This window comes from Choristoneura fumiferana, chromosome 10 (genome assembly GCF_025370935.1).
Source record: "Choristoneura fumiferana chromosome 10, NRCan_CFum_1, whole genome shotgun sequence".
Classification (NCBI taxonomy): Eukaryota; Metazoa; Arthropoda; class Insecta; order Lepidoptera; family Tortricidae; genus Choristoneura; species Choristoneura fumiferana.
In genome coordinates this window covers 17,163,650-17,185,688 of record NC_133481.1, presented here as the reverse complement: position 1 = coordinate 17,185,688, position 22,039 = coordinate 17,163,650, and the positions used below count along the sequence as shown (strand labels likewise).

General features: G+C 38.5%; 3 protein-coding genes across 7 annotated transcripts; 1 reads left to right on the top strand and 2 right to left on the bottom strand.

The window, feature by feature from the left end:
• Positions 1-484: 484 nt before the first annotated feature.
• On the bottom strand, positions 485-4,368 carry LOC141431651 (uncharacterized). The gene is made up of 6 exons (XM_074092831.1): positions 4,079-4,368; positions 3,220-3,367; positions 2,763-2,902; positions 1,718-1,825; positions 1,336-1,423; positions 485-805 (listed from the first exon to the last, which is right to left on the bottom strand). Exons 1-6 carry the CDS (start codon positions 4,079-4,081, stop codon positions 786-788), a joined length of 507 nt encoding a protein of 168 aa, XP_073948932.1. The 5' UTR covers positions 4,082-4,368; the 3' UTR covers positions 485-785.
• A 2,351-nt stretch (positions 4,369-6,719) lies between these two features.
• Positions 6,720-12,937, bottom strand: LOC141432202 (uncharacterized). Of its 2 annotated transcripts, none has more exons than XM_074093709.1 (5): positions 12,361-12,909; positions 11,357-11,444; positions 9,717-9,856; positions 8,575-8,682; positions 6,720-7,383 (listed from the first exon to the last, which is right to left on the bottom strand). In XM_074093709.1, the coding sequence occupies exons 1-5, from the start codon at positions 12,421-12,423 to the stop codon at positions 7,180-7,182; spliced, it is 603 nt and encodes a 200-aa protein (XP_073949810.1). In that variant the 5' UTR covers positions 12,424-12,909; the 3' UTR covers positions 6,720-7,179. The 2 variants fall into 2 exon arrangements, with proteins under 2 accessions (XP_073949810.1, XP_073949811.1); XM_074093710.1 differs by lacking the exon at positions 6,720-7,383 and adding an exon at positions 7,549-7,655 and having other exon boundaries at positions 12,361-12,937.
• On the top strand, positions 9,875-21,449 carry LOC141432204 (uncharacterized). 4 transcript variants are annotated; one of them, XM_074093713.1, is made up of 6 exons: positions 9,875-9,897; positions 14,937-15,027; positions 15,981-16,120; positions 17,281-17,385; positions 19,924-19,981; positions 21,343-21,449. In XM_074093713.1, exons 2-6 carry the CDS (start codon positions 14,964-14,966, stop codon positions 21,369-21,371), a joined length of 396 nt encoding a protein of 131 aa, XP_073949814.1. In that variant the 5' UTR covers positions 9,875-9,897; positions 14,937-14,963; the 3' UTR covers positions 21,372-21,449. The 4 variants fall into 4 exon arrangements, with proteins under 4 accessions (XP_073949814.1, XP_073949812.1, XP_073949815.1 ...); XM_074093711.1 differs by lacking the exon at positions 9,875-9,897 and adding an exon at positions 14,064-14,205; XM_074093714.1 differs by lacking the exon at positions 9,875-9,897 and adding an exon at positions 14,516-14,658.
• Positions 21,450-22,039: the final 590 nt, after the last annotated feature.

Sequence of the window (22,039 nt, the reverse complement as noted above, 5' to 3'; positions counted from 1 at the left end):
TTTGTCGTAAGAAAAGTCTAAAGCAAAGCCAACGAGACGAGATATAGTTCATCATTATCTGATACGTATTATTAGTACCTATCTCGCTCCTTTTCTGTCTCATGACGTTTATCTCTTCTTGTTGGTATTACTTTAGAACATGTTGTGACATGTGAAATTGAGAATAGTTTGCTGCCGAAATGTGCCGCTAGAGGCGCTGCTAATTGACTCGTTATAATTAAAAGTGTAACGCGAATGACTTTTATACGTTTCTTGTATCAAAAACTTACACTTAGAGACTCTGGATCATGTCATTTTTTCTCACTATGTTTTATGTTACCCCCTCTATAGATAAAAATAGACTACTTTTCTATAAAATATCTATTATACGTGTACCACATTGTGATCCCAGCAGTTTTATATATATTCACCGTAAATTGTAAATAAATTGATATTTACTGTTAATTGTATTTTATTTAAATATAGAGAATACAGAAAAGAAATTATTTGTAGTTACGACTTACAAAACAGATAATATTCATTTAAATAATACATCATTCAATTTTACAAGTTATTGATTAAAACATTACTTTAAATTTGCTGACTTAAGAACCTACTTAAAAGTAATTACATACAAAAATATGGATATATACCTAAGAAAAGTTATGTTTAGACGATAATGTGGAAATAATAAGTACAGACAAACGATTGTTAAATTGTCAGAAGCTTAATTAGCATATGTGAGTAACATAACCCTTTTTGGTCATCAGGTAAAATAGTGGGTTAAGTTAACACTACACTTAAAACTATGCCCAGTGGCTATTCCCTGTAACAAAAACATGTAAATTATCGGAAACTGAATCACATTACATTAGTCAAGCTCAAAGATATATTAACATTTTAGTATCTTCAACTTCATTTTTGAACTTGTGTATACAATTGTATGAAGGCATACAGTGACAAGGTACGAAAGTGTAAAGATAAGATATCCTTGACCTCAACTATAGCAGGGTTGAACCTTTGTGCTACTAATGAGATGTTTTAGTTGTTGAATCGTAATGTATCTTTAATGCAGATAGTAACTGGTAGCTGTCCCATCGAAAACTGGCATTGGCAGAATCATCAAAAAACTGATGGAACCACTTTTACCTAAATTTTAATTAAATTTAATAACATGTTGACATCCCATATATGGATGGAGATAATAGTTGGGTATAGTGGATTCAGATCTGCTGACTCCTTTGAGTCTTTGGAGTCTCATATTCGGATTTACCCATCTCTGATCGGCACACATAATACCTCTCCTCATTTTAGATATTACCTATCCAATACAAAAATATTATTATACTAAGTTACCAAGAGGGCCCTCTGAAGGTAATGCACGACGCGATCGACTTGTAGCGGCTAAAAGAGATTGTAGGTTCGCCACCCTCTGTATTAGCTCCTGTGAAGAGTTAAAATTTAATTAATGTCAGGAATTTAAAAAGTGAGAACCTCGAGAAGCTACTTGTGACTGGTAAAGTGGATGGGAAGAGGCCTCGTTGTCGCAGCCCAAAACGTTCGTCTGACCAGCGGGCGTATTGTCTAACACTGACGTTCACGATCGTATTTATTCACCATCTCTTTCTCCCCTCGTCTTATACCGTGTGACCGTGTGCATTGCCGGCCCATTGAGAGATTGATAGGCTCGTTTATATAGCTTTACATTACATACTCGTGTAATGTCAAAAATACCTACCCGTTGATGCTTTTGACTCATTGTAACGGATGCTGGGCGCCATCTTGTCTCCTCTTCGATCTCTCTTAATATTTGGCGGCAGTTGTCTCTTATTTCTAGGAGCTCACACTGAAAAAAATAAACTTGCAAGTTCATTGGGATAAAAAGTTCTAAGGGCCTACGCCAACTAGCGCGGGTGCACGGAGCGGGCGCAAGTAAAATCCGTCGCACGCGTGCAGTTAGCGCCGCTCATACTATTTTTCAACAGGCGTTCACGCTCCGTGCAAGCTGCGTCAGCTAGCGTAGGCCCTTATAGCTTGCCGACAGTTGCTAAAAAATATAAAAAAGCGGCCAAGTGCGAGTCGGACTCGCCCATGAAGGGTTCCGTAGCAGCAAGTAACATAATATAAGTTTAATTTACTTTACGATTTATGACGTATTAAAAAAACTACTTACTAGATCGAAGTTACAGGGGGGGGACACATTTTACCACTTTGGAAGTGTCTCTCGCGCAAACTATTCAGTTTGGAAAAAAATTATATTAGAAACCTCAATATCATTTTTGAAGACCTATCCATAAATATCCCACACGTATGAGTTTGACGAAAAAAAAAATATTTTTGAGTTTCAGTTTTAAGTATGGGGAACCCCGAAAATGTATTATTTTTTTTTCTATTTTTGTGTGACAATCTTAATGCGGTTCACAGAATACATCTACTTACTAAGTTTCAACAGTAAGTATAGTTCTTATAGTTTCGGAAAAAAGTGGCTGTGACATACGGACGGACAGACAGATAGACAGACATGACGAATCCATAAGGGTTCCGTTTTTTGCCATTTGGGACTTGCCGGGGACTTGGGGCCTGGGTAAACTGTGCATCATCATCAAGAGAGGTGGGGGTTGCCATTGCTCGCTACGCTTGGCAAGTGGGTTGGCGAGCAAAATTATAGGATGTAAGGTTGCCAGAAGACGCTGCCGCCCTGATATTATCCCTCAGTTGCGACAGCGCCTACAAAAGGAGAGAGGGAGCAACCTTCTAACGCCGGCCTTGCAAATGCAACTCACTTGGTACTTATTGTTTAGTTGCATTGCTGCTGAACGCAGGCACTTGGCTACCCTCAGTTTCAACAAGGCCGCCTCGCGTTTCAGGCGTGCCTGGGCTAACTGTTCCCGCACCGCCGCCTGATCATTGGTACTGGATTCCACTGAAACCATGCAATAATTTTACAACAAGTGTATAAACGCGCTTGGACTTACTTTCAATACTCGCCTGCGGCTCGGGTGGATATAAAAGACTCGAGTAAAATGAGTTTTATGAAAAAGTTAATACGCTCTACTTTTCCCTTCGATTACAAAGAATTTAAACAGCAACAGTGGAAAATTATTTTATGAGATCATTTTGCAGTTAAATAATATTTCACAAATTATCAAATTAAAAAATAACAAAAAAATAATAAAATTATCAAAAAGTTATTGGTCAAATGTTTGACCTCAACTGTGCAATCATGAAAATGGAACTTACGCAATTCTGCACACCATCTTTGGTGGGCTTGGAGGTGTATCTGTATTGCTTGAATCGATGGCGGCAAACGCGGCGGGGTTGACGGGGCGGGCGGGGTGGATGGGGCAGCCGGGGTCGGGGGTTGAGACAGCTCTTCAATGTCAAAGTCCTTCACAAAACAAGTTTTTGTATAATAAGTTTTGACAAAAAAATATACAAGGCTCTTTTACTGACTATACTTATTGCTGACTGTACTGCATTGACATTTCAGGTCCCTATTTAATAAAAGTTACAAATGCTACAATTTTACATAATTGTTATGTTTCTCGTACAAAAAAGTGTCAATTAGGTACTTATGTAGAATTGTACAAAATTGAAGAGTTCCTTAGATACTGCGGAGATGACCAACAAAATTTCAATAAGTACTTACCAAGAAGTGGATGACAATATTAGCTGGCTAATTTCGAAATCACAACTCGCCAAAGTTAAATATTGTCATATATATTTAGTGTAAGTAGTTAGACACATATTTGCCGACTGTAATTTTCCTACTGTACTTTCACTTCTCATTATCATCCTAACTACAACTACTTATACATCCGTACAGTCACCAGCATTAATATCTGCCACAGCGGAGCGTGCAAAATTTCTGACATCCTAGAAATAGAGCCCAAATATTTATGCACGCTTGTTGTGTCAGCTTGGTGTGGTACTGGTATTATTCTCTTTGTCCGTACCTACCAAATTTTATTTAAAGTGGGTGAAATTAAATTTGCAAGATTTGACCGGAACAAAAGACATTGCTAGTGAAGTTAAACGAAGGGTAATACAAACGTAAATACTAATAAGTAAATTTAAATATATGAAATCTATCTCATACCATTGTGTCCGTGAAAATGCTCCCAAAAAGTATAAAACGATGAGAAGTTGAAACCGCTGCTGGTAACTGCCAAATTTACGTACCTAAACCAAGTTTGTAACTATGTGCCTAGACAACTAGCATCCACCCCGAAGCTTTAGCAGAAACATTCAATATGAAATAGGTAATAATGCGCTAAGTATTCATGGTAAAAAAGTCACTTGGTTAGGCACACTGATGTTCTTGCAAGATGTAAAGGTAATCGAATTTTTTAACTTGGAAATTGATGACTTTATCAAAATTACCCTCAACTTTTAGGTTTTCTCAATGTAGTGTTGCCAGTAAGATAAAATTTATTCTAAACGTGTAGTTCTATTGAGGGGTAACGTAGGGGGTAGCAAAGCTATTGCGATAGAAATGTGACTCGGATGCCCCTTATTTCGCATAAAATTAATTGAAATATGCATAACATTATTAACTATGGATACCTAACTTAAAATGGTATAAAATAAATACGCATAATTTTATCAAATTAAGCGAGTGTATTAGCTTGTTCAGGGCAAAATCGACTCGGTTAGGTTCAGAAGGCTAAGCCTCATCGGCCGGAGGGTGCAAGCCCAATGATGCCAGGGCGGCGCAGCCCTTTTAAGGGGTCGCCGTACGTGACGACTGACAGACGTGACATTTGTTTGGCGAGGGGAGCTTAAGGCAGAGGGCCGCAGGTGAACTTCGCCAAACTCAAGAGGGCAAGCGCCCCGCCTTCAGGCGAATGCCTTTAAGACGGGGGCGAGCCCAAGCTGAGTACCTGCCTGTTCTCATTAGACAGGGAAAGGTGAGGGTGAGCCCTATCGGACGGACGGACGGAGCATGCCCAATGTTGCTGGGGCAGCGCAGCCCTTTTGAGGGCTGCGGTCGCTGGACTTGACAACAGACTGGCACGACGTAAAGTTGTTGTAGGGAGTCCAAGGCAGAGGCCGCGGGCGAACCTCACAACCAACAAGAGCGCAAGTGTCCCGCCGTTTATTTGGCGGACACTGGATTTTATTTTGACATTTACTTAATACTCATTAATTTCATTCGTTCTGCTTTTGCATTCCGTTATTTTTTTAGATGTGTGTGTAATCATCATTTAAACTCTCGTGGCACTATATTAAAGCTCCGATACTTAAATAAAACTTAATAATAAATATGAGGTATCGTTAGATTCGTCGAATCTGTCGGAATGGCGTCGCTATTATACCTAACCTACCTAGGGGTATAATAATATTTAATTACTGGTTTTTTTAAAGCTTATCACCATTTTTAATGGTACCGGCTGTATAACATTAAGTTACTAATAGTATTCTAGACTACCTACTTACAGACTTGTGTTTTCCTATTCAGTTATTATATAAAGATTTTTAAGAAAGTCGGGATTTTTTAAATTGTCACCGGTGCTGCCAGTGCAAAGATGCTATGACTACGAAATACTTTTAATTCTATAAATAGTACTATTGTTATTCTCTGTCTGCTATAAGTTTGGAAAATTCTCCAATCAGGGATTTCCGACAGGCGGAATATCGCTGGAGGCTTTATCTATCTATCTTTATCATAAGATCCGTTAGGCATTTGGGCATTTCTATATACCGTTGTGGTTGTACCCTGAGTTTCTATCCAATTTCGACAAAATTTGGTAAGTAGACTCAGTCCATGATTCCGAGTTGGAAAAACAGGGTCTCCAGATGTGTCCCCAAAATATTGTATGGATGTTTCCGTTTTGTTACGAAAATTATCAAGAAAAATTTGTTCTTCAAGCTCGGAATCACGGACTGATACCTCCCAAATTTTGTTGAAATCGGAGAGATAAACTCAGGGTACAATGATAGATAGGAGATAGAAATGCCCGTTTGTTTCATGTTTGTGATTGGTTAAATAACTAAATGAGCCAATCGCAAGCAAGACTGAAAACGTCAAACGGACCTTACGACACTAACGCCATCTAGCGATATTTCGGCTCGGGAAACCCTCATTGGCAAACGATCATCATCATCTCGGCCTATATACGTCCCACAGCAGGGCACAGGTTTCCTCTCAGAATACGAGGGCTTGGGCCGTAGTTCCCACGCGGGCCCAGTGCGGATTGGGAGCTTCACGCACACCATTAAATTTCTTCGCCGATGTGTGCAGGTTTCATCACGATACATGTTTTCCTTGACCGTAAAGCTCGTGGTAAATTTCAAATTTAATTTTGCACATAAACTCCGAAAAACTAAGAGGCCTGGGTTAGATAGAACCCACGACCCTCTGCTTGAGAAGCCACCGCTTCGACGACGAGTACTGGGTAGTCAATAAAAACTTATCGTAGAATATTTGCCGTATAAAAGTACGGAATCCTACAACAATGTGGCTCCCGACACAGCTGCACAGGCGGGAAATGCGGAAAATGACCGCGCCACTTGGCAACCATCTTAAAAGATAGCTTTGAAAAAGGATGTGGAAATTGTATTAAAACACAGTTTTGCAATAAATAATGTGTATTAAAAAAAAGCTAGTTTAAAAACAAAAACAAAAATTAAGATGTAAGTAAAATGTTCTCCTTCCACTAACTGCAACAACAAAAATTGGATTAAAAAAATCAAGACTTTTAGATTATGATCATGATTAGGTACAACAAGTGCATAAAACGCGGTATAGACTTTCACATATCCGCCCAAGCCGCAGGCAAGGGTTGATATGTTTATGGGGTTGATGTAATCGATTATGTGGGAATTAAACAGCAACGACGACTAAAATACGCTTATGTATGTAGGTATGTAAACTCTTTATTGTACAAAAGAAAAGAAACAAAATACAATTGACGCTTAACTATTACAAAAGAATGAAAATAAAACTTAATAAAACACTACAGCATACAAAGTTGTTTTACGGAGCTTACGCTTTCATCCAGCTAAATACGAGCTTTATGAGCATGGAGAAGTGAAAATTATTAAATTAATAACTTACCATCCAGATGATGATGCTGATGATCCTGATTATGATGTTTATGATAATGCTAATCATGATGATGATGATACTGATGAATGATGCTGATCACAATGGTGCTGATGAACCTGATTACGATGTTAAGGATAATGCTGATGATCCTAATGATAATGCTGACTTTGATGATAATGAGTACAATGTTGCTGTTGATGCTGATGAACCTGATGGTGATGACCTTGGTCATGATGATCATGAATCTTCATGATCATCATCAGATGACCAATATGATCATAATGATGATTATTGCCGCCCAGGCCACGCCGCCTTTTCTCGTTGCGCAACCATTGCACACTTGCACTGATCTTCTGAAATACAGTTAAGGTAATTTGATGTACGCAACGCAATTGCTGGGCTTAACAAGAATAAACTTAATAGTAGGGGAGCCCAAGAGGGGATTTAAGGATTTACTCGAACGTGTCAGATGAACGTAAGAAAGGATAACCTTATAACCTAAGTATATATATATATGTCGGGTTTTTTTCTGTATTTAGAAAAAAATGCTACGAGCTTGTGCCCTTTCCGAATCGTCAGTCTTTTGAATGGGATCCTTTTTAGGGTTCACTTATCATCCGACGCGCTGGAATCAATTTTCACTTAAGTATTTTTATATTCTACCCTTGTGGATGGCCACCCCCACCACGCAAATCGGCCGATAAATAGTTTCGTTATCTGAGACATGCGGGCGGCATCTATACTTTATACTATTTTTATTTTATGTAATATTTTTTTTTTACATTTTTGAAAATCCGTAGACGCTTCCCCACCACTGGAACGGGAAACATCATATAACTTTTTTCTTCTTATCAACTGATCTATTAAATCTAATAGGTCTCCTCTCCACGACGCTCGAATTAATACCCATTTAGCATCATGGCCTCCCCTTCTATAATATTTTTCCCCAAAGGCCGAGGCCGCACTACGGCGAAACCGCCGCGGTTTTTAACCGCGTGACTTTATGAATCAAATAAACCAGTGTTTTTCAAGCTTTTCAGGACGGGGCCCGGCCCCCCTTGGTTTAAAAAATATTTGGCAACCCCATGCTTACCTACACTTACACTTGTCTTAGTTAGTTTGTATTATCTTACGTTGATAATATAAACATTAAATAATCATACACAATAACGGTGAGAGTGTTCTAAAGATACTGCGACCCCCTAAGGGACCCCCCGGGGGGTCGCGATCCACAGATTGAAAAACACTGAAGTAAACTAATGCACTGGCGGTTTCTAGTTTACTTGTATAAAAATGTCACGTGGTTAAAAACCGCGGCAGTCTAGCTGCAGTGCGGCCTCGGCCAAATATATATTTTTAATTTGTTATATGCACTTTGTCGGCGTAAGTATAATTTTTTACCCTCTCAAAATTATAGCTTTGAAACCGACTTCATTAATATTAAGTGTCTGAGCTAAGATGGGCACAGACAGACAGAAAGACAACGGAAATAACACGAAATTATAAAAGGTTTTTGGCTATCAAAAATGGAATTCAAATTGTACCTGCAAACCCTCGTCCGTCATTTGGACGCTGGGCTGATAGATCCCCTCCCGCTCAAGCAGCTGTGTTTGTGTCTCTAGCAATCCCTGCATGATGTTGGCTAGTTTGATCTATAAATAATAAATAAAATTAATTAGCAGTTTTACAGGTGGTAGGACCTTGTGCATGGTCCGCCCGGATTGCTACCACCATCTTGCTCGCTAATGCCGTGAAGCAGTAGTGCTTGCACTGTTGTGTTTCGGCGTGGAGAGTAAGACAGCCGGTGCAATTACTGGCACATGAGGTATCCCATCTTAGGCCTCTAGGTTGGCAACGCATCTGCAATACCCCTGGTGTTGCAGATGTTTATGGGCGGTGGTGATCTCTTACCATCAGGAGAATGCTCGTTTGCCATCAGTCGTCATCAGCCTATAACCACAAAACACAGATAGTTCAGAAATCAATCTCATACGTATACATAGACACTGCTCACGGACACGATATTATCTCGGACCGGTTGGGATAGTGCGACCACGAGTGCCATCTTTTTTGTGCAATATTGGAGCAACAAAAAAAAGTTATTATAACTGTTCAGGGATGGGCATAGGAGCAGAGGCCCAAGAGGAGATGGCGGGACGACCTGAGCGTTTTTCAGCTCGATTGGCAGTTGCATGCCCAGGACAGGGAAGAGTGGCGGAGAAAAGGGGAGGCCTTTGCCCAGCAGTGGGACATAATACAGGCTACATTAAAAAAAAACTGTTCAGTGGTTCAGTTCGCCAATAACGAAATCGTCGCAAGATATTTTCTGTGACAAATTTATAATATAATAATAAAATTCCAACCTACAATTTTTGTGTCCATTTTGTGATGACCAAAAAATAGGGACACTTTTTCTTCATCCAAATCAATAGTGCTGATGACTCTTAATAAAGTTACCTAATACTGTCAAAAAAGTAAATGATACAGGCACTAGCACCAATATCTGGCACAACAAAGCGTTAAATAGGTATCTGATACGAATAAGACTCATTTGGAGCCGGTAGGAAGTGTCAGATATTTTTGCACGCTCCGCTGTGGCAGATATTAATGCAGGTGACTGTACACTTAACATAAAAATCCCCTCATATTGTAGTAGATAAGAAGATAGATACTTTGTATAACTCACTTTCGCAGCTGTACAAGCTTGTAACGCCATATCTCTACTCCTTTCCAGTTGTCTGAGTTGTTCTTCCTTGGCTTGCCGGCGCTGCTTCGTCTCGGCCAGCACCTGGCTAATATGTCGCCGCTCCCTGTTGCAGTCGGATACTGAAACATTACGACTCTGTTAACATCGTCAAAAGTCAAAGGTTGAATGCTAGATCCTTTAAAGGGATAAGTCCGCCTTTGTACAAGTATCTCAAAGTTTGTCAATTGTATTTTGTTACATATATACAGGTATAGATATATACATCGTTAAACGCACGGCTGTATACAGCCGTGCTGTAGCAGCCGTGCTATTGCATTCGGTGCTAGCACCGAATAGGTGATAGCACCGAATAGGGTCTAACATTGTCTGTCAAAAATGTGAATACTTACAAGTTTTTTTTTTGAACTGGCATGTTCATTCATTGATCAAAGGTCCTTGATTGAGAAATAATTTTAAAACGGTTTTTTTTGCTACCATTTCTGCCAAGACAATCCGATCATAAGGGCCTCCGCTAACTCGCGTGGGTGCACGTCTTGGCGCCCGCGCAGCGTGCTTGTTTCATGTCATCTCCTTAGAAAATTATGTCTACGAAATAAGAGCGAAAACGACTCCCGTCGGTAAACGTCGTTTCGCGTCGGCCGAGCCCACAGAAATAGTACCTACTTCTGTGGCCGAGCCGATCGACGTCTTTTTCGTTTTATTGCGTGGGCACTGGGCATGCATGGGCATAAAGAGTTTTTGATCGGCTAGTGGCAATGGGCAGGCCACATCGCTCGAAGAACAGATAACCGTTGGGGGAGAAAAGTCCTCGAGTGGCGACCACGAACCGGAAGACGAAGCGTTGGCAGGCCTCCCACCAGGTGGACTGACGACATCGTGAGAGTAGCGGGAAACCCGTGGATGCAAGTGGCGAGTTGTCGTTCATTGTGGCGTTCTAAGGGGGAGGCCTTTGTCCAGCAGTGGACATCTTCGGGCTGATGATGATGATGATGATGATGATGATCGGCTAGTTCGTATCGTACCGTCCCGCCGACGCTTATATTATTTAAATAATACGAGTGAGAGTGACGGTACGATACGAACTTCGATTTTCGAATTTCGTAGTAGCCCTGCTGATTCCAGGTTTGGGGAGATACCCGCATTAATTCTTAGACAGTTTCACACATTTCAATATAGGCGAGAGAACATGTCTAAATATAAATAAAAAATAAAGTTTAAAAAGAATAATAGACGACATAAGTAACATAATGGTCATTTGATATACCTAATATGACTTTCGATGAAATACAAACCTTTATAATGGTATAATCTACAGATAGGTTTAGTTTAGGTCAGGTTTATTTTATAACTAACTACTCTGTAAAAGTGTCAATTTCAGAGAAAATTGCATTACATGAAATGACCATTATGACGTTCGTCCATTATTTTTTAAAACTTTGTATTTTAAAACGTAAGTACACGGCGTGTACTTTACTTGAATTTAATGTGAGGCCAAAGTTTATGCCGCTTGAATTTTTAATTTTAATGTCAAGGGCAAGTTTTTAATAATCAAATCAATTGTAATAACTTTCACAGTTGATTACTGATAATTTAATATTTTTAAGTATAATAAAACTTACGCAATTCGGCGCACAATGGCTGGTTCTGCTGATACCGCTGCCTAACTATCTCTAAGTCAGTCGGTGCCGGAGGCTGCGCGTTTAAATCCTTTAACAAAAGTTTTGTTGAGATTGTTAAGGCAAATATTTTTTTGCTGAGTGTATTTGCACTGTCAAACCTACATAAATAAATAAATAAAAACTTTTTAACAGAAAAATTAAGCCACCGAAAAAACTGGAAGGCCGCAAAAGCCGCCAAAATACATAAAATTTGTTTTCGTCGGATAATAACTATCACTATCATGCATGGGACAATTGACAACAATTGACCTAGTGCCAAACTAAGGAAAGCTTGTATTGTACTTCGGGTACTAGGCAACGGATTAACATAGCTAAATAGATAAATACATACTTAAATATATATTAAAGATCCAAGAGCCGAGAACAAATAAATAAATGTTAAAGAGACAAATAGATATAATACATTATCCAACTTCCCATTAATATTATAAATGTAAAAGTTTGAAAGTCTGTTTGTTTATTTCTTTGCTTATTTTTTACCTTTTTTACGTCTGAACCGATTTATATGAAACTCGATATACAGATAGTTTGAGTCCCAGGGAAGGACATTAACGATTCGAGGCGATTAACGATTTCTATATGCGGATGGGGTCGGGGCCAACAGCTAGTATTGAATAAATTGGTATCAGCTTAACAAGCTTAAGCAAATTATCTCGTTTTAGTGATAAAAATATAAATTAAAATACGTACCTGGGCGACCGCGCTTTGCTCGGGCTAAAACTCAATAATAAGCGTTTTCCCAGAGATATTTTTATTGTTATTTATTTATTTGCATATCATCAAAATAACATTTATTAATACAGTAATAATATGATAGCCCTGAAAGAGCATTGCAAAATACAAATTCTTAACCCAAAAATATTAGCCATTTTCGATATATATATATATATATATATATATATATATAGTAGTTTAAAGGTTTTAGATTAGATACAAACACTTACAGCAATTTCCACGGTACTATCGGGCTTGACCACTTGAGGATCAACGTCCACATTGTTTTGCATTTTGTAAAGGGAGTGAATTTAAAAGATCTAACTTTAAGTACTGTCTCGTGTGAGTCAGAAACTTATACTTAATGGAGAAAATAGTCAACGGCCCCTTTTTATAGCCCTACAGGTAAACGACCACTTGTCGGTATCGTACGCATCGGACGCATCGCACCACAGATTACTAATATGTAGCTAGCATCGCACGCAACGGATCGTAGTATTCTTTGCATAGAAACTCATATAAGTGCGTCCACCTGTCCGCATCGTAAGCATCGCACATTTCTATACAAAGCAACAAATCCGATACGTCCGAAGTGTACGATACGGATAAGTGGACGCCTACCTTAATACTAATATTCTTGCGGCTGGCTTCAATTTTGAGTTCCGAAAACTAGTAATGATAATATGATGCTTTTCCAAAATGAATTAGGTCCAATTCCATTATCAATGTGATTTAAATTATTATCATTAATAACACAATTAGGGAGGCTTACGCATTTCTGGTAATTATAATGTCGTTTTAATTAGTCAAGATAATGCGATAGCTACTTAATGGATTTTTAAGTCGAGAGCTATTTTTTCTACTTAATAAATGTTGGTGAAGTTGAAAATGTAGTTTGATCGCAAGCAGTAACATGCGATAAAACTGCATTTCAACTTCGTCAACATTTTGTAAATAATTGAAAACACAGATAAGTTAAAAAATAATGTTTAAAATTTTGTAAACAACATAATGAACCACCTAGACTATACAAAGAAAGAAATAAATATAATACATTTTATTCACAAAACAACAATATTGCAACACGAAGGGTATTTCATTGCGGTTGTAAATCGGACACTGGCTCAGCATAATGCTAAAGTGTTAAATCTACATATGACTACCTAAATAAATAGATAATTTACCGAAAAAGTTATAAATAACACTTCAGTAAAAAAAACATTAAGAGAAGTCTCTTCGTTCCATTCTCCATACAAACGTAGTCCCGGTCTCATTTGAAAACTAGGCAACATAAATAGATGAAATTTTGTATGTATGGACTAGACGTAATTATCTATGCCTGTGGTTTTTCAGATTTTCATATAAATGTGTAATATCAGAATTACAGGAGGTCAAAAGTAGACAAAAAAAAAGATGTCAACTTTGCACGAGCATTACAGACTAATAAAACATTTTTACAAAAATCGAAAAAACCACAGGCATAGAAAATATAATGAATATCTTGATTGTGAGCTATCATTGGTTTCTGTGATATACTCTTCATATAATATGAGGACAACGAAACCCAAAATTCAACCGCCCAAATCTTGAAAAGCCTACAGCTATCTCGATATAAATTACGGACGTCGTTGCGGAAGGCACGGGGGGACGGCTGCGAGCGCTTATAGCACCAGCGATAAAGACAGCAATATCCCAATCGAATACCTAGCGCGGCCGGCAGGGAAACTTCTTTTAAGTGTCCCATTGTTTCGCCTAATATTGCAATTAAATTGTAATTACAGTAATGCGTAAACAACGCAATTAATATTGTTAGGGTTATTCTACCTAATGCGAATTTTAATCTTACCGTAATGCACCTTATGCACTTTGTAGAAGGATTATAATTTATTTTTCGGACTCAAAACAAGCCTCGCAGAGAGCCTAGGGGTATAAAAAAGGAACTTTCGGTCATTTTATTCATTATTAACTCTTGATTATCATAAAACAGTTCTTGTTTGAAAGTTCTTTGCAAAATCCAAAACAACATGGACGTTGATACTCAAGTGTGTGAGCCAGATAGCACCGTGGAAATAATTGTACGTATTTTTAAAAATAAGATTTTAATGTAGATTCTATAATGTAACCTCCGGCTAACTTTCTAAGGTGGTTACAGCTGTTAAACATTTTATTTACTTACTAGCTTTTGCCCGCGGCTCCGCCCGCGTGGTTATCGGTTATCGCGCGCTGTTCCTTCGGGAACTGTGCATCTCTATGGCAAAAATCACGTCGATCTGTCGCTCCGTTACGGCGTGAAAGACGGACAAACATAACACAAACATACAAACACACACACACTTGCATTTATAATATAAGTATGGACAAACTAAGACTTTAAATAAGTGATCTCTCTACATTTAGAGAGGCCGGGTGGGCCGTGCCCACCCCAGGATATTGGGCTACCGATTCGAAATCTTACAATACTGATATTTTATATTCACACCAAAATCCAGGCCAGGCCCCCCCTGAAAAAATAACCCTAGATAAGATAGGTATGCCAAAATATGTGTTGTCAATGGTGCAAGCAGTGAAATCCTTGTTAATTTTTGGATATACTCGTAGGTAAGGTATCTAATGGACCTGCGCTTTTTTATAAGCTTTATAATCAGCTTCATACTTGTTTTTTTTTTCAAATTGTGCAAGTTAATTATGATCTAGTTCCAGTGAAATTTGGTTTACTAATACATGTGTAGGTTGGATGATAATGCAATTTAAGACAGCAAAAAACGTGTGTATTTTTTTATCAATACCTACTTTTTTTTTGTTAAAGGATTGGGCTGCGCTGCGACCGGCGCCGATGACTGATTTAGAGGCAGTTCGGCAGCAATACCAGGAGCACCAGCAATTGTGCGCCGAGACGCGTGAGTTTATTATACTTAAAAATATTAAATTATCAGTAATTTACTATTAAAATGTCATGTTCAAAATTTACTATTAAAGTTATTATTATTACTTTGACAATTAAAACAAAAACTCAAAATCCTAACTGCCATAAAATACTGAAAAGAAAAAAAGAGGTCCAGTGGTCGAGAACTCCGTTAAGTACCACCCAACTTACAAGTTCAACCACAGAATATATAATGTTCAATGTCGAGACCCATTTAAAATCGTGACGAAGCCGTATTTTATTTTTTTATTTTAAAATCAAACCCGTAACGTCTGTATCTAAACCTACGAGTAGGTATAATATACTCGTATATGATACTTGCTTCATCATCATCATCATGTCAGCCGAAAGACGTCCACTGCTGGACATAGGCCTCCCCCAAGGCTCTCCACTCAGACCGGTCTTGTGCTTTCCGCATCCACCGCGATCCCGCGATCTTAACCAAGTCGTCGCTCCATCTTACTGATACTTGCTTGCTGGCATAGAATTATTATATAAAATAAATCAAGAAGAAATGCCTAACGTCATTACTGATCAGCAAAAAATATCTTTGTGTCGTAGAATAACTATAAAATGCATGCAATGTACCTACTAAGAAAATATACGATTGTATGTACTTTTTTTTATATTTCTGGTTGAATTTCACACGTTACCTATCTTATTAGTTATTGGACTGATTTGAAAATTGAATACGGGATGCAAGTAGGTAGGATGGCTATCCAATTACACTAAAAAGAGTTTGTATTTTTTATTAAAAATTTTTTTTTACTATACCTCCTACAGCCTTGAATACCATATTTATATACAATATTACAGTTGCAGTGAATAATTTTTTGGCATCGTATTTTTTCCGAAATTTTATTAACAAAATATCTACGATGGCAAAACATTATTAACTAGATTTGTGACAGTGTCCAAATGTTGCAGTGTCTAACTGCTTGAGTGAGCGGGGCCGGGTTCGGCAAGAGCTGGCGGAGGCGAGGCAACGCCGAGAAGAGAAGATGAACGCACTCGAAGCATTTGGGAGGAATGGTGAAGCAGCCGTGCAGGCTCTTTTATCCGCCAAAGTAAGTTATACAAAAGCTTTATAATAACATTAATAACCTAACCAACAAAAAGTTGAAAAACCCCCGACATTGCCACTTCAAAGTTCAATATCTCAAAAACGGCTGAACCGATTTTGATAAAACATATCTACGAATCATCGGTAGAAACCCTGCTTTCAAATAAAAAACGCATTCAAATCGATTCACCCGTTTAAGAGCTACGGTGCCACAGACAGACACACATAGCGGTCAAACTCATAACACCCCTCTTTTTGCGTCGGGGGTTAATGGGTAAGGCTCACGAGCGTTTTGCCCTCCCATTCCAGTGTGATATTGATGCATACGACCGATGGCCCGTTTTAACTAATATAGGGGATGAACACTTCACTTAAAATGTGAAACTACTTGTATCGAAGTTAACGAAAATAGTTAACGTACCTATGCATCAATATTCATAACACACTGGAACAGGCGGGCAAAACGTTCGTGAGCCTTACCCAATTAGTGACCGAAGTACGGTTACGGTTTTCAGTCAGGTCTACCAGAGGCCGCTAACGTGCTGAAGTTTGCGATCGCATTGACCATCTTTTTCTACCCACATAGGTACTGTGCCGTGCGCGAGTCAGAAAGAAGTGGTGGAAACGTTTGTGATTATAACTGCGTTAGTTAGACAATAAAGCGTCTTAAGTGACCAGTTGAGTTGACTAACAAGTTTAATCTGTCTAAGTATGTGTATAATACGGTAGTACCTATTAAAGTCTAAATTTCCATTCAGTTTCAATTCAAGACTCGGTTTCAGCTGGAAATCTCGCTTCGGTCGACAGTATTTAAAACTAAGCCATCGCAGGTAGGTACATTCCAACAGATGATGCGGTTAGCTTGACCAAACAACCCAGTATTAGGTATATTACACAGTACAGTCAAGGGCAAAGATATCGACACGGCCAAAGTTGCAAAAATTTGTATACACGGCCTTAATGCTAAGTGTATACATATTTTTGTAACTTTGGCCGTGTCGATTATCTTTGCCCTTGACTGTACCTATAATCACTTTCATCGGATTTTTGGATTCGAAAATATCGTCATTCGTCATGAAAATTCGAAACATTCTGAGCACATTAGAGGTACGTGTATGGACCGATTAAGAATTATGATGATTATTTTTTATTTATTATTTCTAGATCGATCTGGCCCACCTGAAGTCGCGGTTTATGAGGTTGCAGGAAAACTTGCACTTCGAAACAAACTGGCAGCCCAGCGTAGTGAGGACTGATGAAGAAATCCAGGTATAAATTTAAATTCCCTTTTTGAAATATATTTTTCACTTCTCTCTCATGCTCGTAAAGTTCGTGTTTATGCTGGATCTAGGCGACATAAAATGACTTTTTATGCACTAGTGCATAAAATAAAATCTTCGTCTAAGACCAAGGCAATCAGGTGTCAACAGCCACAAACAAAGAAGTTTATATTTTTTTCATAATTTTTAATTTATATAAAATAAAAAATCAATCAAATAAATCAATAAAACTAAAAAAATATAATTATATAGTAACGTATGAAAAATAAAATGTACATAGTAAGTGAACAATTGTTTATTTGTTTCCACTGTTGCTATTTCGTTTCCTCACCATCGAAGTGAAAAGCAGAGTGTAAAACTCGAGCATTAAACACATTTTCCCCTCGACGTGTCTATCCACCCTCGCCATACCGGCTCGGCAAAATGGCTCTTTTTATGCTCTTGTTGTATAATCTACTAATTTTTACATGTTACGGGATGGAGACTGTGATTATCTTTATAGAGTTCCTAAGTAACATTTATATTATATAATCAAATGCAAATAAGTCGGGTAAAAACATAATTTATGATTGATTATTTGGGCAAGTTGGCCGGAAATAAATTGAACATGAAAGAAAGAAGAACCATTTTTTTTTTGCTGGCTGCCCTTTTTTACTGTACCTACTTGCATTAATATATCATTTAATGTACGAAATTAGAAATGCAGAAGTACCTTATATTCCATATAGTGTGGGATGCCGTTGGATATACAATGTATATTATACATAGATAGATATATCTATATGTTGGGTTTAGGTATACCTATACTCGAGTCCAAAATTAGGCTAACTAGATTGACAACTGAAGATGTTACCAGACAGCAAAAAAATAGGCATAGGAATATATGTCGATACAAATCTGTCGATATAGCCGTAGTTATGTAGACGCGGAATAAAAATGTTTGTCTCTTTTGGACTTTATTTTCTTTCATAGCTTTAGGTCTGAAAACGGCAAAAAGGGAACAATAACACAATAATGGAAATAGTTCCAAGCAAGCCGATGGCAGTTTAGTCGAATGACATATATATATGAAATGTCAATAAAACAAAATGGCGGATGGCATATTATTTAATATTTGGTGTGTTACCTACGTGTACAGTTGTATAAGTATTAAAAAATCAAGTCCAAATAGCTTAAGGGCAGATGTTGATCCCTTATCAAGCTACGGCCTTTAGCATCAATCAGTATTTATCTTTAGTTTTCTTAAATATTTACCTAACCCTAATCTATTGAAAGAGATGATTCTCTTTCAATAGCACCTGCAAAAGATCAGTGGGGAATTCCCACCGGCTTGCACAATACCTATTTACAAAATAGGACAACAGGACACACAAGATTTACGAAAGATTTACATCTGCTGGGCTACTACGAAACTCGAAACTCGAAGTTCGTATCGTACCGCTCTCGCTCTCGTATTAAATAGTATAAGTGTCAGAGGGACCGCACGACACGAACTTCGAGTTTCGAGTTTCGTAGTAGCCCTGCTCTTCGGCTTTGCCATGGAAATATCTCACGCCACGTCACTGAAATACTAACTACTCCCTCGGGAACTGTGCATTTTTCCGGGATAAAAAGTAGCCTATGTCACTCTCTGGCCCATATACACTATCTTTATATTTTTTTTAAATCAGTCCTAAGTTGAATTCACTTACTGCCATCCCGCGGGAGTTTCTAAAAGCAGTGCCAAAGTTGAATTTTCTTATTTCTATCCCGCAGGAATTTTTCATTTTCCCGGAAAAAGTATCCTATGTCAATCTGGAATACTGTAGCTTACTTTTGGTGAAAGAACTTTTAAAATCAGACCCGAAGTTGAATTCACTTATTTCTATCCCGCGGGAATTTTGCATTTTCCCGAAGAAGAGTATTCTATACTAATGAGCAATAGTGTAGCCTTCTATTGGTGAAAGAATTTTTAAAATCAGCCCCGAAGTTGAACTCAGTTTTTTCTATCCCATGGGAATTTTGTAATTTCCCGAAGAAAAAGTAGCCTTTGTCATTTGGGGATAGTCATATCACATAATATGTAACAATTTCCGAAATTGAATTTATTTATTTCTATCCCGAGGGAATTTTGCATTATCCCGGATAAAAAGTAACCTATGTCAATCAAGGATAATGTAGCTTACTAACGGTAAAAGAAATTTTAAAATCGGCTCAATAGTTTCAGAGGTTCGACTAAGTATAAACAAAGAAACGAAAAAAGTTTACTTAGATATTTCCTATCCTTAATTTCCTTCCTTAGTGCACCTCCACAACACTCGACGGTATTCATATTCCATAGACTTTAAACTAGTATTACTATGCACCCTGGTAGTAGCCACATTAAATCTATACACAACTACCTGCATTAACGTACATATTGTATGCCAAATTTCAAGTCTCTAGCACCAGTAGTTTAGGCTGTGCGTTGTCTGTCAGTCAGTCAGTCAGTCACGGTACTGTTTTAAAGGTATAGATAGATTAAATTATAAAAGTAAGACTTTTTCAGGCACTCGCTGCGAAAGTGGAGTGGCTGCGCTCCGAGAAGCGGCGGCTGCGCCTTGACGGTAAGTTATTATATCACCTACCTACCTTTGTAGGTAAGGAACAGAATTATGATCACTTCTTATGAACTGAAACAATGAGGGTTTTCACAGAGGCGAAATATCGCTAGATGGCGTTAGTATCGTGAGGTACGTTTGACGTTTGCTTGCGATTGGTTCATTTATGATAGTTATTTAACCAATCACGAGCAAACGTCACGATCAATCTAACGCCATCTAGCGATATTTCACCTCTGTGAAAACCCTCACTTTGCTCACCCGCGGCCTTATGATAGCTACGTTTATGCAAGAAATGTGTTCATGTTCCTCCACATCCACACTGTAAGAACACACACAAATCACACAAACTCCACACCACACTGATGCGTTACGAACTCAACCAGCAGATGCAGATGCAGATGTTTATGGGCGGTGGTGATCTCTTACCATCAGGAGACCCACTTACTCGTTTGCCATCCAGTCGCATTAAAAAAAACCAGACCTCATCTTCAGAGCAACACAACCGTTTACCATGCTACGATGTTAGATCCACTTCTTATGCTCATAAAGTTCGAATTAATGCTGGATGTAGGCTACGTTAAAATCATTTTCATCACACTTGCTCGTAAACAGCGTCGAAACATGCAGGCTACCTTGGTTGCAACCCCCCAAATAAAACCCTCGACCTTAATGTGCTTGTCATGAAAACCGTGGTCCGGTAATGAGTCATTGGCGCGTACAAATTGTCTTGTCATTGAGCCCAAGGTCGGTAAATGAGTCAGTGCCCGTACTGATGGTGCTGCGCGCACTGCTGTACATGGTGTAGCAGCAGGACCACATGCACACGCGGCTCAAGCACATGCTGAGGGAGGGGGAGGGCGACGCTGCCAAGAGCGCAGCCTAAGGTATCGCCAATATTGGAACAATTATATTTTTTTCTTTTAGAAATATAAAATTTTACTCGCAAATGTGATGAAAAACATTGTATGTCGCACGGGCGGTACTAGAATTACGAACATCGACTCATTAAAGCCCTCAGTCTTCGACTTCGGGCTTCTAATAGACTCTCGTTCGTGATTCCTTATTTACCGCCCTTAAGACACAATGTACTATTGTATGCTCTTGTCTAGTGCTTATACTCGTAGTGATTATCGTCTAAAACCAATTAGGCGCAAAGAACCACAATCATAATGCTGTTTAATTTCCTTGCACGCAATCGAAGCAAAGTGTGTAACTTATTTCTAAAACCAATTAGTCCAATTACCTCTGTGTACCTATATGTACCTACCTATACTAAGTCTGTGATAAAATGCCGCGTTTCACGCACTTGTATCATCAGTCTTATTTATCTTTAAAAAAAAATATTGAGTTTTTTTTTGTTGCAGGTGGTGGACTACCGACAGCCAATAGCTGATGATTACTTTAATTTTTCTTTATTTATGTATGTACGAGCACTTAACATTTTCTATAATATAATTTATTTATTGTAAAACTGTGTTTCAAAATTAAATTTCCACATCCTTTGCCCAAGCACAGCTATCTTTTAAGATGGTTGCCAAGTGGCGCGCTAATTTTTCGGATTTCCCGCCTGTGTCGGGAGCCCCATGTTGTTAGGGTTTAGTACTTTAACAATAATTATTTGCACTTTACGAGTAAAGCCAACGAGTTAAGTCGTCAATCGGCGCCGCAGTGTAATGCAACTCGCAACTTCTTTTGCAGCAGGGCTACTATGAAACTCGAAACTCGAAGTTCATATCGTACCGTCCCTCTCGCTCGTATTACATAGTATAAGTGTTAGAGGGACCGCACGACACCAACTTCGAGTTTCGCGTTTCGTAGTAGCCCTGCAGGTCTCAACTGTGGGGTAGAGCGCTCGAGCGGTTCGTTTAGGCACGAGAGATCCGTTTCCTAAAATATCCGTTGGGTTTAAAACCTCTGTTTCCCAGAACACCCATTTACCAAAACATCAATTTCCCTATTAGATAAATTTCCCAAAACGGCAATTTAGCTTAATTCGTTTTTCTCAGAACATCCAAGTCCCAAAACGTTACTTTTTTAAATAAATTATCCTAAAATATCCAT

Coding starts and splice junctions, on each gene's coding strand:
- LOC141431651 (XM_074092831.1), bottom strand. Junction 1,826..2,762: donor AACTAAACAATAAGTACCAA/GTGAGTTGCATT, acceptor TATTTTTTTCAG/TGTGAGCTCCTAGAAATAAG. Junction 806..1,335: donor ACCTTCAGAGGGCCCTCTTG/GTAACTTAGTAT, acceptor TTTTTGTTACAG/GGAATAGCCACTGGGCATAG.
- LOC141432202 (XM_074093709.1), bottom strand. CDS start 12,423: ATGCAAAACAATGTGGACGTTGATCCTCAAGTGGTCAAGCCCGATAGT. Junction 8,683..9,716: donor AAGCTTGTACAGCTGCGAAA/GTGAGTTATACA, acceptor TATTATTTATAG/ATCAAACTAGCCAACATCAT. Junction 7,384..8,574: donor TGACGGACGAGGGTTTGCAG/GTACAATTTGAA, acceptor ACTGTATTTCAG/AAGATCAGTGCAAGTGTGCA.
- LOC141432204 (XM_074093711.1), top strand. CDS start 14,155: ATGGACGTTGATACTCAAGTGTGTGAGCCAGATAGCACCGTGGAAATA. Junction 16,121..17,280: donor AGGCTCTTTTATCCGCCAAA/GTAAGTTATACA, acceptor TATTATTTCTAG/ATCGATCTGGCCCACCTGAA. Junction 17,386..19,923: donor GGACTGATGAAGAAATCCAG/GTATAAATTTAA, acceptor AGACTTTTTCAG/GCACTCGCTGCGAAAGTGGA.